Source organism: Pan troglodytes, chromosome 7 (assembly GCF_028858775.2).
Source record: "Pan troglodytes isolate AG18354 chromosome 7, NHGRI_mPanTro3-v2.0_pri, whole genome shotgun sequence".
NCBI lineage: Eukaryota > Metazoa > Chordata > Mammalia > Primates > Hominidae > Pan > Pan troglodytes.
In genome coordinates, this window is record NC_072405.2 from 37,140,850 (window position 1) to 37,157,849 (window position 17,000).

A 17,000-nucleotide genomic window follows, 5' to 3' on the forward strand; every position below is an offset into this window, starting at 1 on the left:
ACTTCCTGGAAACATATTCAGATTGTTATGGCCTGCTTTAGCTGGACTCTTCCTTTATAAGCTGCCTGACACTCCACACCAGGCCTGAAGTTCTCATTATCACTTCTTGTTTGAAGTACAAGTGACTTTCCCAACACTCGTGAATCACCAAGTCCTGGTGACAGTAACCACATCCGTCGCACCACAAACACTGTTTGCCAGTACAGGACCTCCTCCTGCAAAGCTAGAGCTGTGTTAAGCTACTGCAGCAACTGAATAAGGATCAAGACCAAAGACTGTACTTTCAGGGATCATTTCTGTTGTTTGCTACTAGAGAAGCTTCTCTGAATGTGTACAGCATGTGGACATGTGTGCACACATGCACACATACATGCACACACACATGCACAACAAAGATCAAATTGGCTTTTAGAAATGTGATGTCCTGGTAACACAGACAGTTATATTAAGAAATGGGCCAGGCACAATGGCTTACGCCTGTAATTCCAGCACTTTGGGAGACAAAGACAAGAGGATTGCTTGAGCCCAGAAGTTTGAGACCAGGCTGGGCAACAAAGCAAGACCCTGTCTCTACAAAAAATAAAAAAAGTTGTTGGATACTGTGGCTAGAGCCCAGGAGTTCAAGGTTGCAGTAATCTATGATTGCAACGCTGTATTCTGGCATGGGTAACTGAGACCCTGTCACTAAAACACACACACACACACACACACACACACACAAACCCCAGCACTTTGGGATGCTCAGGTGGGCAGATCACAAGGTCAGGAGATCAAGACCATCCTGGCTAACATGGTGAAACCCCGTCTCTACTAAAAATACAAAAAATTAGCTGGGCCTGGTGGCGGACACCTGTAGTCCGTTACTCGGGAGGCTGAGGCAGGAGAATGGCATGAACCCAGGAGGCGGAGCTTGCAGTGAGCCGAGATGGTGCCACTGCGCTCCAGCCTGGGCGACAGAGTGAGACTCCGTCTCAAAAAAAAAAAAAAAAAAAAAAAAAAAAAAGAAGCAGGTGCCCCACAGCCTCAAAGCTTTCTTTCAAGTGTACGTGTTGAACCAAGAGTCTCCCCTGCAGCACAACACTTCACAATCATCTCCCAGTGTCAGGCCCATTCAAGGCAATAGCAAAGACAGTTATGACTAGATGGCATCTTGTAACGTCTCAGACACTGTGCCTGCTGCCCAGGCCTCCTTGCCCCACCCCAGCATCCAGAAGGTAGACACCCAGACTTCACAGACCCTAAATATCAACCAGGCCAAAGGAAGCACTGCTCTGGAAGGCTGTTTCATGGATAAAGCAATGGCCTGTGATAGGCTCAATCCTGTTGCCACATGTTGTGCATGAGAGGGCCCTGGGCAACACCTTGAAGTGCAAATGAAGTCACCCTAAGAGTGGGGATGTGGCCAGAATGGGACATACCCCAAACAGAAGCCAAACTCTCTTCACCTTGAAGACCTCATCTTTAATTGAAGAGACCTGGTTGTATTAGGAAGACACTAACACTATCCCGGAGATCTTCATCAGCTGTCGCATGCTTGGATGGAATATAAATAGTAAAGCCGGAGCAAACATCGAATTCCCACGTTCCTTCCAGGTAGTCTGCAAGTTGAACTGACATTCTTTTTATAAACTATACGGCCAAAATTATTAGTTGTCTCAGTTAAATGGGTGAGTGGCTGTCAAAAAGGGTCTATTGTATCCAAAGATGTCAAGATGATGAATGTGATTCTAAGAATAGCAGCAGGTCTCTGCACACGTAAGTCACTTTTAAGCATTATCTATAGTTCCTGTAGCTCTACTGATCAATGCACAGAAACTAAGATAAATTCATCTTTTTTTGCCAATTGTATCTACCTTTCTAGCCAACTTACTGCATTTGACCAGTGGAAATGAAGCTGTGGGGCAGGAATTCTGAACAGTAATTTGTTACCAGTAATAAGGGTGGAACCATCGTTTCTCATGGGTAATGGTAACATTACCAAGGGTTGACTCCCTCATGCCCTAACAATGACAAGTGCACCTGAGGAACCCTCATGGTACGACCACAGTCTACTCACATTCCTAACTCTAAATGGCACCAGGTCATCTGTGACAGGTGCGTGAGAATGTGATCACACTCCTAGAAAACAAGCTCTACAGCAAGGCTGACTGCAAAGGAAGCAAAATAGACATTCAAGAGCAAAGTCCACCACAAGATGTTTTGCCACACTTAATTTTCTGACATTTTTATAATATTTCTAGCCTGTGTTTCACTATGGCATTGACACAGCTTGCAAAAACCCTGGCTGCTAAAATACTATTTAGACTACAGGGACCAAAAAATAACTTCTTCAAAACCTTCTACTTGGCATCCTGGTTCATAAAAGACCTATCCTTTACAGTATGAAAACAGCAATTACATTTGAAGTAATTAGCAGGACATTTGTTGAAATACGTGTTAAATAGTTAACTATAAAACAAAACAACTAAATCCCTAAACATATCTATCTGCACTGACATGCTCTAAGTAAAAACAGTCTACCTGCCTTAGTTGAGGAGGGGTTATAAATATGACAATCAAAGAAATAAGTGTGGGGAGATAATCGCAGTTAACATGGATGTATTATAACATAGTACAACCATCAAAAGCAGGGAATGAACAGTGACACAACACTGCCCCCTCTCATCTACACACCCGATTCAGACTTTACCAACTGTTATCAATGCTCCTAATAGCAAATAAACTAGATCTTTCTTCTTCCATTTCCAGATCCAGCCCATGGCCATGGAGTACATCTATCTGTCACATCTCTTCATTCTCTCGGCAGTTCCTCAGTCTTCCCTTGTCCTCTAGGTCTCTGACATTCTCAAAGGGTACAGGTCAGTTACTTTGTTGAGCATCCTCGACTTGGGTCTGAATGCTCACTAGATTCAGGTGAGGCATTTTTAGCAGCAGGATCACAGAAATCATGCTGCTTTCTCAGTAATTTGTGTTAAGAGCCACGAAATGTCAGTTAGTCCAATTACTGGTGATGTTAACGTTGATTGCATATATGTCAAGTTTGTCCAAACTCCAGTTACTATTTCTGTCTTTGTAATAAACATGACTTTTGTGGGGACATACTTTTTGGGACTATAAATGATCTAGTTCTTCATAAAATTTTCACCCACTGGTTTTAGCACCCACTGGTGTTTCTTGCAGGAATAAATTATTACTGCGGTGGCTGCCAAATGGTGATTTTCTAATTCTAAGGTTCTTTCCTACGTTAATTATGAGTTTACTGTTGGAAGAACTTTTCCCTCTTGCCTATGTACTCAGTTACCTCACTATGGATGCAGGAGTTTCTGTTATTCAGTGGATTATATTCATTACTAGCATTATTTATTTTGATGTTCCAGTGATCTCAGATGTGGCTTCTGACATGTCCCCATCATTCTCTGAGCATACAGCAAGATCTTACAGCCTCATCTTGTATTTTCCAAAGAGGCCTGGTTCCTTTTAGTGGAGAATGGTATCTAGAAACCAACGTGTGGGAGCTAAATGTGTTCCTCAGTTAGTGGCATGTCACTGCTCCCAGGCCCTCTGTGTGGCCAGAGCTGGAAGATACGTATGTGCACAGACACACACATACACACACACGCACAAGTGGATTTCTTTCTGTATCTACATATATTGAAAATAGGAGTTCACACCAATACCATCAATTCTATCCAACAGCACAGGATTCATTCCAGCCTTCACTCTTTCCTTATATCTAACTCTCTACACCTTGATGGATTTTTTACAAGGTGAACACATGTACATCAAGAAATAAAGCATTACTAGCTCCTCAGAAATCCCTCTTTGTCCCCTTCCTGTCACTACTGTCCCCTCCCCTCCAGGATCACTACCACACTGGCATCTAATACCACAGATCAGTTTATTGTGTTTTTGAACTTTTATTTAAATAAAATCATACCATATCTACTCTTTTATATCTGGATCTTTCACTCACATTATGTTTGTGCAGTTTATCTACACTGCATGTAATTGGAGCTTATTTGTTCACAGTGATGTAAGGGACTGTGTGAGTATACCACAAAATCCATGCTATTGTTGATGGGAATTTGAGTATATTTCAGTACTATTACCAAAAATTTTAGATTTTTTTTTTTTTTTTGAGACAGGGTCTTGCTCTGTCACCCAGACTGGTGTGCAGTAAGTAGCACGATTGCAGTTCACTGCAGCAGCCTCGAACTCCCTCAGCTTCAGGTGATCCTCCCACCCCAGCCTCTAGGGTAGCTAGAACTACAGGCATGTGCCACCACACCGGGCTAATTTTTTGTATTTTTTTGTAGAGACAGGGTTTTGCCATGATGTCAAGGTTGGTCTCAAATTCGTGGCCTCCAGTGATCCTCCCACTTCAGCCTCCCAAAGTGTTGGGATTATAGGTGTGAGCCACCGCACCTGACCAAATTCTAGATTTGTGTGTGTGTCTTTTGGTAACATCTCTATGCATTTCTGTTCAATGTATACTTTAGGAACAAAACTGCGGAGGCATAGAGTACATTGTTCAGCTTTAGCAGATACTGTCAGTTTTCTTTTTTTCTTTTTTTGAGACGGAGTCTCACTCTGTGACCCAGGCTAGAGTGCAGTGGCGCGATCTCGGCTCACTGCAAGCTCCGCCTCCCAGGTTCACGCCATTCTCCTGCTTCAGCCTCCTGAGCAGTTGCGACTACAGGCGCCCACCACCACGCCTGGCTAATTTTTTGTATTTGTAGTAGAGACGGGGTTTCACTGTGTTAGCCAGGATGGTCTCGATCTCCTGACCTCGTGATCCACCTGCCTTGGCCTCCCAAAGTGCTGGGATTACAGGCATGAGCCACCAAGCCCAGCCAATACTGTCAGTTTTCTAAGGTGGTGATACCAATTTAGAGAATCTTTGAGTGAAAATATAACCAAAAATGAGGAGTAACTATTGTCTGTTAGCTTCATTGTAGTAGAGCAATAATAACATGAGACGCAGAAAAACGTTCATAATATACCCTTGGGTGAAGAGAACCTGACAACAAAGCTAGGTATTCAGCTACATAGAAAACACCCATTTGTTCTGTGAGGGAGGAAGAAGCCTTTTATTTGTTGAACTGAAATGTTATTTTCGTCACTAAAGATGTACATATATGACTGACATAACTGGAAAGAACACTCTGACAATACATAAACCCAATTTAAAAAGGTAGTAATATGTATCGAAATACAATTCATCATGCAGTCAGTAGAACAGAAGCAGGCTATGAATTGCATGAACATGGTACAGGCTGAGCATCCCTAATCCAAAATGTTCCAGTATCTGAACTTTTTGGGCACCAACATGATGCTCAAAGGAAATGCTCATTGGAGCATTTTGATTTCAGACTTTCAAATTTGGGATGCTCAACCAGTAAGTATATTCCCGAATCCCAAGTCTGAAACAATTCTGTGGTCCACAACATTTCGGAGAAGGGCTGCTCCACATGTGCAACAGAAAGTGTTAATAGGAGGAAAGCAAGTGAAGCTTGAGTTAAAATACTTCCCTGTGTCTGACTTGGGAGGCAAAGGGGTCTACAGGTTTACATAGCAATCTATTTCATCTAACGACCTGCTGTCTGCATCTGCATCAGGTTATCCACATTGCTTCCTTCCCATGTCCCAGTGATTTTGTTTTCTTACCTCTGCATGAGGAAAAGGTGGTTCTGGAAGATACACCTTACTCTGTTTGTTGTGACAAAGCCTATTAAAGAGGAAAAACACATCAGCATGTGAGGAAGAGCATACGGTGGCATCTGTTGCCATCTAGTGGCAGCAGTGCAAATATTAAATACTGAAGTTTATTTAAAAATTTCCCGCCAGTGAATTTCACTGTGAATGAAATCCAGTGCCTACAGAGAAGAGATGTATCTTGTATTTTTTTAAACTTTAGAATTTCTCAATACATTTTTTCTTAAAATATAAACTTGTTATTTTGGAATAATTTTAGATTTAAAGAAAAGCTGCAAAGACAGTACAGAGTTTCCATGGCCTCTTCACCCTATGTCCCCAGAGTTGACATCTGATATGACTGGCACAGTCGTCAACTAAGAAATTAACATCAGGCCAATGAAAATCAACTAAACTCCAGACTTCATTCAGATTTCACTAGTTTTTCCAATCATGTCCCTTTTCTGTTCCAGGATCCAATCCGTGATATCATATTGCATTTAGTTGTGGTCAATTTCACAAAGAAAGTGATCTACACCTTGAGACATGGCTTCTGTTTTTGTCCATGCACTTTTTTTTTGGAGACAGAGTTTCGCTCTTGTTGCCCAGCTGGAGTGCAATGGCACGATCTCAGCTCACTGCAACCTCCACCTCCTGGGTTCCAGTGGTTCTCCTGCCAAAGCCTCCCAAGTAGCTGGGATTACAGGCACCCGCCACCACACTCGGCGAATTTTTCTATTTTTAGTAGAGACGGGGTTTCACCATGTTGGCCAGGCTGGTCTCAAACTGCTGACCTCAGGTGATCCACCCGCCTCGGCCTCCCAAAGTGCTGAGATTACAGGCGTGAGCCACTGTGCCTGGCCCTTGCACTCTTTTTAACAGCAGCATTGGTAACTCCAACTAGAGAAGAACAAAGGATCACAGGCTAGAGACACTGTGAATGTTTTTGGTAACTTACATTTGCTTTTTCCTAGTCAGTTATGACTTTACAATACTGAGATGTCTGGATAAAGCAAATGTGGCAAAAAGTTTACAGTTGATAAATCAATATATGTGGGTGTTGTGCAGGTTTGACATTTAAAAAAAAAGTCACTACTTTGAGGGGAGGAGCTCAGGACTTCAGGGCTTGGATTTTGTATTAATACATTGTATCTAATTTTTCCTATCCTTAGTTTCGTTTAAGTTTGGTTTAAAAAAATATCACTTTATACCCTACTTGGAAGATATAAATATGGAAGAGCAAGATGCTTTTGGAGGGTTACCTTATATTATCTAAATAGACACTAGTTCTGTCTTTATTTCTAGCTCAGGGAGACAAATATAAGAGCTTGGTTCTAAACTTATTTTGATTGTTCCAAAGGACATTATCCTACATGCATTAAAGGCAGAGATTAGGGATACAGAAGAGATTACAATATGATTAGAGATTGTGAAGCCCACCTACATAACGCTTAGGCCAGTTCTGCTAACAGATCCTCCATGGTCTGCTCTAGAATCCTCACGCAGGCACAGCAGACAGGGACCCACCCCCTTTCTAAGACAGAGGATGAAGGACCTGATTAGAGTTTGCTTCTTCTGGGGGTAGCTGTTAGAGTTCAAAAGGAGATCTGTGTATACCAGATTATCAGGAAGAATGAAGAATAAATGGCGCTTCTAGGATCATCTCTAATTGGGAATGTGACAGACCCTCCTGCTCCCTGATGGCCAGACCTCAGGTACTGCACACTCTTCCACTGCTTGTTCAAAAAAGGATCAGAGCCAGGCACTGTGGCTCAGGACTGTAATCCCACCACTCTGGAAGGCCAAGGCGGGCAGATCACTTGAACCCAGGAGTTCATGGGTTCAGACGAGATGCAACCTTGTCTGTACAAAAATTAGCTGGGCATGATGGTGACACCTGTAGTCCCAGGTACTCAGGAGGCTGAGGTGGGAGGATCGCTTGAGACCAGGAGGTTGAGGCTGCAGTGAGCCATGATCGTGCTACTGCACTCCAGCCTGGGCGACACAATGAGAGCCTGTCTCAAAAACCAACCAACCAACCAACCAACACTCCAAACCCCAACACTCAAAACTCCAAAAGATCAGAGAGGTCTTTCAAGAGCTATTCCCTCCCATCTCCATCCCCTGCAAAAACAAAACCAACCCAAACAACCAAGCCCCTTAGCTCGGAGCAAGGGCAGACACTGGATAGCAAGGGGCTGGGCTTCTGCAGGCATCAAAGCAGGACCATGTAGAAGCCAGAGCAGAACCCCTGAGAACGGGAAGCACAGAGCCAGGGAACCAGAGTGGCAGGGAACAGCAGGCCGGGCCTGAGGCTGAGCACAGAGCAGCCAGGCTGTGAAGCACCCGTTCAGAACACCAAAGAGGAGAGGAAGCCAAACCCTCAGAACAGGCTTGTGGTGGTCCTGGCATGGGGGGCTGGGACTTGCTAAGTTAATGCAAGTCTGGAGCTAGCAGCTATCCATTTTGGTAACCGAGTTCCTTATTTAGGGAAAAAGGGTGCTTTACAGCAAGGCTGCATGAAAGAGAACAGCACAGTGAAACAGAAACACAGAGAAATCTCCCAGGCTCAAGAAATCCTCCTGCCTCAGCCTCCCGAGTAGCTGGAACTATGGACGTGCACCACCATACCCTGCTAATATTTTAATCTTTTGTGGAAATGAGGTCTTGCTATGTTGCTCAGGCTGATCTCGAACTCCTGGCCTCAAGCAATCCTCCCGCCTTGGCCTCCTAAAGTGCTGGGATTACAGGTGTGAGCCACCCTGATCGGCCTCTTCTACTTCTTTAACTATTTGTCTTCACACTTTTCCTAAATATTTGTTCTCTAATGACCCCAAAAATGCAGGCAATACTTAAGTCCATCCTTTCTCCACTGCCTGTTCTTCTAACCTCAAATCCTCTCCCCAGACAATCCCATTCACTCTTGTGGCAATCCCAGCCACTCAACTACCTCAACGCTGAGGACACCCCAACCTATGACTCCAGCCTGGGCTTCTCAGATCTTTGGATTGGACAAGTTTCACCTGCACATCCCCTGCCTCAGGCACCGTCAATGCCCTCAGGGACAAAACCAAACTAAGCTAACCACCCTTGCTGTATGAACCTACCCTTCCTGTGTAGAACCTATTTTGTTTGGGGTCAACACGATCTACTACACTAGAAATTGTGGTGTCAATCTTGATTGCTACCTTTTCTGTATCAAGTAACCAGTAAGTCCTGCCCCTTGTATTTCCTAATCACCTCTCAGATCGGTTCCTGCCTTGCTTTCCTCCAGGATGGTAGAGACTGGAGTCTTCAGTCCCTCGACTTCTGCAAAGACTCTTGTCTTGTACTTCAGTTGCACCCCCTCCCACCACCTCCCAACAAACTTCACATAAATGCAGAAGGCTCTATATAAAATGCACATATAATCATGTTCATTTCCTGCTTAGAATCCTCCAATGAATCCCCCCCATGGACAGGATCCCTCTAGCCTCATACCCTGCCACTCCCCACCCTGAACTTCATACTGTAACAATAAAGAACTATGGATAGTTCTCTGAACAAACCAAACCATTCAAACCTCCCATCTATGTCTTGGCCTGTGTTATCCTGTCCACCCACACATCACCGCCGGCAGACCACCCAACTCATCCTTAAATAGTGTTTCTGTCTGGCTGATTCTTGGTTATTCTTCAGGAGCACCTCCTTCCAGAATGCCTTTCTTAACCCCCCAAACGGGGTCACCACCCACCCCTTCTCTGAATACCATACAGATATACGTAGGTGTGTGTGTGGGTATGTGTGTATATATTTCCATCAGATTATTTCCGAGTGGTAAGAGGCACAGCTGCCTCTTCCTTCATGGTACAGATTCCTCAAGGTCAGGGACCTCTTTGTATCCTCAGTGCTTTGGCACTTAAAGGTTTATGGATTTAAGTAAATAGAACTATCGATGGAAACAAGAATAATATGATCACTGAGTTTAAGAGTCTACGGGAGGAATATTTGAAAAGCTTAAAAGACAGACACACATCCCATGTCTCAGCATGAGAAACCTACTGCAAACTGTAATTTATAGGTTTTGTGGACTCAAAAAGATATTCTGAAAACTGATACAGTGATTCCACAATTCTTCCACAAAAATAAGTAAGCAAAAACAGCTCCAAGAATTCTAAGAAAAATAATGGAGAAATGTACTTTACCACAGAGTACAATTATAAGTGAGGCTGCAGTTATTAAAATATATTAGCATCATGTTGGCCAAAGAATGAATGGATCACTCAATCAGGATAGTCTAGAAACAAAACCTGGTGCATATGAAAGTCTGGCATATGGCATTAATACAAATCAGCTGAAAAAGTTAACATTACTCAATAAATAGTACTTGGACAGGTAAGTACTTGACTACCTGGGAAAAAATGAAATTAATGCTTCTCTTCATACTATATACTAAAACAAATTCCAGATAAAATAGTTAAGGGGTGATGTAAAAAAAGAAAGAAAGAAGCTACAATAAAACTGAAAGAAAGTATGTTTAGCCATGTGACACCTATAGAGGCAAGAATTTTCTAAACATAGTATCAACAGAAGAAACTGCAAAAGAGACTAAAACTATCAGTATAAAAAACTAAAAAAAACTTCTTGCAAAAAAACAAAAAAATCAAAGGCCTAAATGCAATGTGTTACCCTGGATTGGATCCCAAACAAAAACAAAAACAAAAAATTTGTGGAAAAACTGGTGCAATCAGAATAAAGATTCAGTTAATAATAATGTACTAATGTTATTTAAGGGTGGGCGCAGTGGCTCATGCCTGTAATCCCAGCACTTTGGGAGGCCGAGGCGGGTGGATCACCTGAGGTCAGGAGTTTGAGACCACCCTGGCCAATATGGTGAAACCCTGTCTCTACTAAAAATACAAAAATTAGCTGGGCATGGTGGCGGGCACCTGTAAGCCCAGCTACTCAGGAGGCTGAGGCAGGAGAATTGCTTGAACCCAGGAGGCAGAGGTTGCAGTGAGCCAAAATCGCACCATTGCACTCCAGCCTCAGCGACAAGAGACGAGGGCAAGACTCTGTCTTAAAAAAAAAAAAAAAGTACTGTTATTTTAAAAATTTGGACTAATGAACATGGCCACGTGAGACATTAACATTAGGGGAAACCGAGTAAGAGGTATACAGGAACCCTCTGTACTATCTGTGTACTTTTCTGTAAATCTAAAATCATTCCAAAGTAGTAAGTTTATTATTTTAAAAATGGAAAAAAACCAAAGACAAAAATGTGCCAAAATGAGAAAAAAAGTCTACATAAATATATCCTTAATACATACAGAAGGAGTTTGAATAAATGTATGAGAGACGTACAAAACCTCTAATAAGTAAATGGGCCAAAAGGGAACAATTTATAGAAAAATCTTTCTGGAAAGCAATTTAGATTCAGATAGTAAACATTAAAAAATATTTATACCCTTTGTTCCAGTAATTCTACTTTTAGTAATTTACCTAAAGCAAAAGATGTCATCATATACACAGAAAATGATATTAATTGAACATTTATTATGAAAAGCAAAAAAACTGGGAAAAGCCCTTCCATCTAGTAAGAAATAGTTAACCAAATCATACCATATATAAATGATGTACAAATGATGTAATAATGTAGTCATATAAAATTTATGTTCTTAAAGATTTGATAATGCTTTAATCTAATATTTAATTTTTTAAAGCAGGATTCAAAATTAAACATTCAGTATGATATTGATATAGGAAGAAGAAATACATCAGAATGCTAAGAGTGGTGAGTTATTTCTGGATAGCAGGATGATGGGGTCAGTTTTTTTTTTTTTTTTTTTGAGATGAAGTCTTACTTTGTTGTCCAGGCTGGAGTACAGTGGCGTGTACTCTGTACACGCCAGGTTCACAGTACCAGGTTCAGAGGTTCACACAACCTCTGCCTCCCAGGTTCAAGCAGTTCTCCTGCCTCAGCCTCCCAAGTAGCTGGGATTACAGGCATGCACCACCACCATGCCCGGCTAATTTTTGTATTTTAGTACAGACAGGGTTTCACCGTGTTGGCCAGACAGGTCTCAAACTCCTGACCTCAGGTGATCCACCCGCCTCAGCCTCCTAAACTGCTGGGATTATAGGTGTGAGCCACTGCGCCTGGCCGGGGTCAGTTTTTTTTTACTGTCTTCTGTAATTTTAATTTTTTTCCTATGGTAAACACATATTACATGTATATTAGAAACTAACAAATATCTAAAAACCAGAAACACAAAAAACAACCTCCTCTCATTTTTGTATTCCCGGCTTCTGTCGAATAAAATATTCCAACAACATAAAACATATGTGGTGGGGTAAAAACTGGACTTGAAGAGTGCACACCCTGCTGGGATCCAACCACAGAAGCCCACAGGGCTGGCCCAAGGAGTATCTTCTTCAGTATTTTTATTAAGGATCTGGAAGCAGAAGCAGAAATTCAGAGCACACTGATTAAATGTGCAAGTGATACTGAGGGTAGACTGCTCATTACTCAAGATGACCTTCCTCTGTTGGGAAAAATGAGACCCTGTTCACAAAGGATAAAATTCACAGGGTACCAATAAAAAGTGACAAAGGGTCGGGCGCAGTGGCTCACGCCTGTTAATCCCAGCACTTTGGGAGGCCAAGGCAGGCGGATCACCTGAGGTCAGGAGTTTGAGACCAGCTGACCAGCATGGTGAAACCCCGTCTCTACTAAGAATACAAAAATTAGCCGGGCATGGTGGCGGGTGCCTGTAATCCCAGCTTCTTGGGAGGCTGAGGCAGGAGAATTGCTTGAACCCAGGAGGCGGAGGTTGCAGTGAGCGGAGATTGTGCCACTGTACTCCAGCCTGGGCAACAGAGCAAGACTCCGTCTCAAAAAAAAAAAAAAAAGTGACAAAGAAGAATAATTTGTACATGGGATAGAGACGCCTGTATGAGTCTAAACACGGGGGAAAAAAACGACCACAGAAGGGAATGAAAAAAGTACTTTACAAAAGCAAGGGTTGGGGGCAGCATAACTGAATATATCATGAGAAGATGATGTACAAATTCCTTTTTAATGAGAAACTCAGTACATGCTGTGTCTATCTGGCTACCTCATGACTAAAAGGGATTAAATGCAGCCTAGACTGCCTGTGTCACAGTCCCGGAACGTTTGGGAAGCACCATTCTAAGGCACCACTGGGGATATTCTAAAAGTTATTTTCCTCTTCTCCCTTTATTTTTGGTCAGGTGAGTTACATTCAAACATGCACCTAAATAACTCTAAAAAGGTTCACTAATTTCATATTGTTTCATATTTTGCCAACTCTAGGATTTGATCAATTTTCTGATGTAATAAAATTTTGTCAAATATCATACTATTGCAATTTTTAAAAATCTAGTTTTTCTTCTCAGATTTGGCACTATACATTTTAGACAACATGAGATTGGGCTTGAAAATTTTTTTAACTTTTAGAATGTCATTTCACCTAGTAACAGGCAGAGGGTGACATGTGATAAGTATATACGATTTTTGTTACCAGTTTTGAAAGTGCTGGGCTAAGGTAAGTCTCTGCCTTGCATTCTTCCCTCTTTGACAACTATTATTCTAAACTTAGCAATGCAACAGATTTGGCTTTTAATAATGCAATCTTATCACAGACAGAAAAACAACAAAATGAAATTTCCACAGTAATGTGAGAAAAAACAGGAGTATTTTTATTCTTACTGCTTGAATGTCCTGAATCAAATAAAATTCATAAAAAAAAAAAACCACTGACATACCACTCAGCAAAGATCTGGGAAAACTCCAGTGAACTGTTGGCCACAGGGGAGATGAAGTAGAGGGGGACGCTGGAGAGCCCGGCTGAGTCGATGTACTGATATAGGCACTCCAGGAGGTCATAGATCACTCCAGAAGGGTAGCAGGGAACCAACACGTTTCCTCCATTCCGGACTGTCAGAGCTAGAAAAGTGGATGCCAGAGGAGAAAAAACATCGTATCAAAAGGGCAGTGTTATAAAGATAAACTTGTAAAATAAGATTTGCACTTGTTTTCCTACCTCTGTTTTTATGATTTACTCACATGTCTAATAAGCTGCTTCTTTTGAAGAAGACATCAAAGCAGGGGATGCTATAGGCTGATAATGATTTTCTCATCATTGTCTAATCTAGGTCCCTGGAAACAGAGCATGTGACTACGGGTTTGGGTTTTTACCAATGGCAGCTGAGCTTCAGGACAGAGCCTCCAAGCTCCTTCCCGTTTTAGATCCTGCTCAAAAATTTGCTGGATTTGTCTCTGTTCAGTCTCTGACCATGGCTGAATGACCTATAAGAAAATGGGCCGAGTTTTTCTGTTTGACTAACATTTGTCTGCAGGAGTTAGTACTATTTTCTTTCATTAATGTTTGTCTGCAGGAAAATCCCCTATACTTTAAGTACTTAGGCTCACCTAGATGCTGTAACTTGAGGGCTGGTGGACTTGCTATTACTAGAGTATGGTACTAGAGTAGGGTACAGTGGAGAAAATCAACATCACTCGTCATAGCTCAAGAGCCTGGCTCAAATCCTACCTTTGTCCCAACCCACAGGACCACAGGAAAGCCACTACAACCTTCCTTGGCCTCAGTTTCTGCATCAGTTACATGAAAAGAATGAATTAGATCAGTAATTTTCAAGCTTTAGTTTGTGTGGAAAATGCCAGAGAATATGTTGAAAATGCAACTTTTCTTCTGGAAGTCTCCTTTCCCCAGAGATTCTGACTTACTAGGTCTAAGGTAGGGCCCCCAAATTTGCATTTTTAATAAGTAATCCCATTGGTCTTAAGGGAATGCGGTTAGTGGACCCCACTTTGGGAGACTGAATTAAATGTAAGGTTCTTTTCAAGCCTGAAGTTCTTTGAGTCTATGATTCTAGATTATAAACAAACATACAAACCAAGACTCTATTTGAGATTAGTCCAATTATTTTTCTAAGGTACAAATAAATTACCTTTGGATTAGTATCAAAGAACAGAAACAGACTATGTTTATTAGCATGGCTAAGTTTAATTTCTAAGAACAGTGCCTTCCATGTAAATATAAGAAGATGACCACTTCTTCCTAGAGCAGAAGTAATATCACTTAAAGTTGCTGGAGCTGAAGGTCTGAGCTCACTAATACCTCTTTGGTAGCTGTTACGGACTGAATGTGTGTGTCCCCCACAAGATTCTCATGTTGTAGGTCTAACCCCCACTGTGATGGTACGGAGAGGCAGGGACTTTGGGAAGTGATTAGGTTTAGATGAGGTCATGAGGGTGCAGGCCCCATGATGGGATTCATGCCCTCATAAGAAGAGGAAGAGAGGCCAGGCATGGTGGCTTACACCTGTAATCCCAGCACTTTGGGAGGCCGAGGCGGACGGATCATGAGGTCAGGAGTTCGAGACCAGCCTGGCCAACATAGTGAAACCTTGTGTCTACTAAAAATACAAAAATTAGCCGGGCACAGTGGTGCACACCTGTAGTCCCAGCTACTCGGGAGGCTGAGGCAGGAGAATCGCTTGAACCTGGGAGGCGGAGGTTGCAGTGAGCCAAGATCGTGCCACTGCACTCTAGCCTGGGCAACAGAGCAAGACTCCGTCTCAAAAAAAAAAAAAAAAAGAAGAAGAAGAGGAAGAGACACCAGAGCTTCCCCTCTTCTCCACCTGAGGACACAGCAAGATGGCGGTCATCTGCATCAAAAAACGACCATGCTGGCACGCTGATCTCAGACTTCCCAGTCTCCAGAATTGTGAGAAGTTAATGTCTGCAGTATTTTGTTACGGCAGCCCAAACTGACTAAGACAGTAACCAACCTATTTGTCTAAATGAGAAGCAGAACTTCCAGATTTAGTGACAGTTATATCCGAAGGACAATAAATTTCTTCCAGGTAGAAAATGCCCCATACCTCTCTTAATTTAGCCTTTCCTCAAAAGAAGAAAAAATAAAACCAACCAAATATTAGTGGGGAAAAAATATACCTGTTCGGCCGGGCACTGTGGCTCACGCCGGAAATCCCAGCATTTTGGGAGGCCAAAGCGGGCAGATTGCCTGAGGTCAGGAGTTCCAGACCAGCCTGGCCAACATGGTGAAACCCTGTCTCTACAAAAAATACAGAAATTAGCCGGGTGTGTTGGCACATGCCTGTAGTCCCAGCTACTCAGGAGATTGAGTCAGGAGAACTGCTTGAACCCAGGAGACAGAGGTTGCAGTAACCCAAGATTATGCCACTGCACTCAAGCCTGGGTGACAGAGCAAGACTCTGTCTCAAAAACAAACACACAAACATTCATACATATATATCTGTTCACTGTATCGCTGCTGTGAGTTCAAAGTGTAACACTCTTTTCTGTGCTATTATTTGCAAAGATGTACTGCCTCCCTCCTTTGACAACTGCTACCCTGTAAGCACTCCTTCCCCCATTATTGTAAAATATTATATTTATTATTGTAAAATAAATGCAAGATAGATCATCCAACGTAAGATAAGAGAAGGTTGCACACCTAGGTTGCTGCAGAACTCCCCCACCATTCCATCTGGGTTTGCAGTAGGGATCTGGGTAAGCCCTGTCAGAACAAGAACATCGCTGTTTTTGAGAGAAGCTTGGTCCATGGGCTGAAAAAGAACACAGAAATATGGTTAGTAACTTTAAAAGGAACATTACCTACAAATAGTGAAAGAATACGAGAACACAGACATTGCTCTTTCTACGTTTAACCCATCATCGAGTTCTCTTATATTCTCTAAGGAATAGTCTGTCCTTAACCACTGGCTGCCTAAGTTGGGTGGGGACTGATGGGAGGAGGCAAGAGGGAGCTTTACAAGGGATGAACAAGTTCTGTATCTTCACTGGGGCAATGATTATATCAAAATTCAGTATTACACATTTAAGATCTTTGTGTTTCACCATATATACATTTTACCTCCATTAAAACAAGGTATCTTGTATTTCTGTAATGCTTTCTTCTTTTCAAAATGCTATCTCACGTGTCATCAGTGGCTCTCAAGCTTCATGTGAGTCAGAATCCCCTGGAGGGTGTGCTAAAACACGGATTGTTGGGCCCCTCCCAGAGTTTCAGATTCAGGTTGGGGTGGGGCCTGAGAATCTGCATTTTCACATCTTCCCAGGAGATGCTGCCATTGCTGGCCTGGGGAGTCACACTTTGAGAAGCATACATTATAGAATTTGATTCTCAAAATAACTCTGAAGCACAGGAAATAAGCATACACTATGGGAATATGGAATTTAGGACTCAAAGAGGTAAGGAGATTTACACTAAGTCCCGGTGGCATAGAAGCCATGA

The 17,000-nt window shown here is 42.3% G+C and overlaps 1 protein-coding gene and 1 pseudogene across 7 annotated transcripts in view; one reads left to right on the plus strand and one right to left on the minus strand.

Annotated features, from left to right (window-relative positions):
* The window catches only part of INTS9 (integrator complex subunit 9), a 123,803-nt gene that overhangs the window by 14,497 nt on the left and 92,306 nt on the right, over positions 1–17,000 (minus strand). For all 7 annotated transcript variants that reach the window (XM_024345105.3, XM_024345103.3, XM_024345108.3 and 4 more), the window contains 3 exons: positions 16,200–16,311; positions 13,462–13,642; positions 5,668–5,728 (listed from right to left, as the gene is read on the minus strand). In XM_024345105.3, the coding sequence (XP_024200873.1) occupies positions 5,668–5,728; positions 13,462–13,642; positions 16,200–16,311 (354 nt within the window). The remainder of the gene's footprint in view (positions 1–5,667; positions 5,729–13,461; positions 13,643–16,199; positions 16,312–17,000) is intronic.
* Positions 272–361, plus strand: LOC112204337 (small nucleolar RNA U3; annotated as a pseudogene).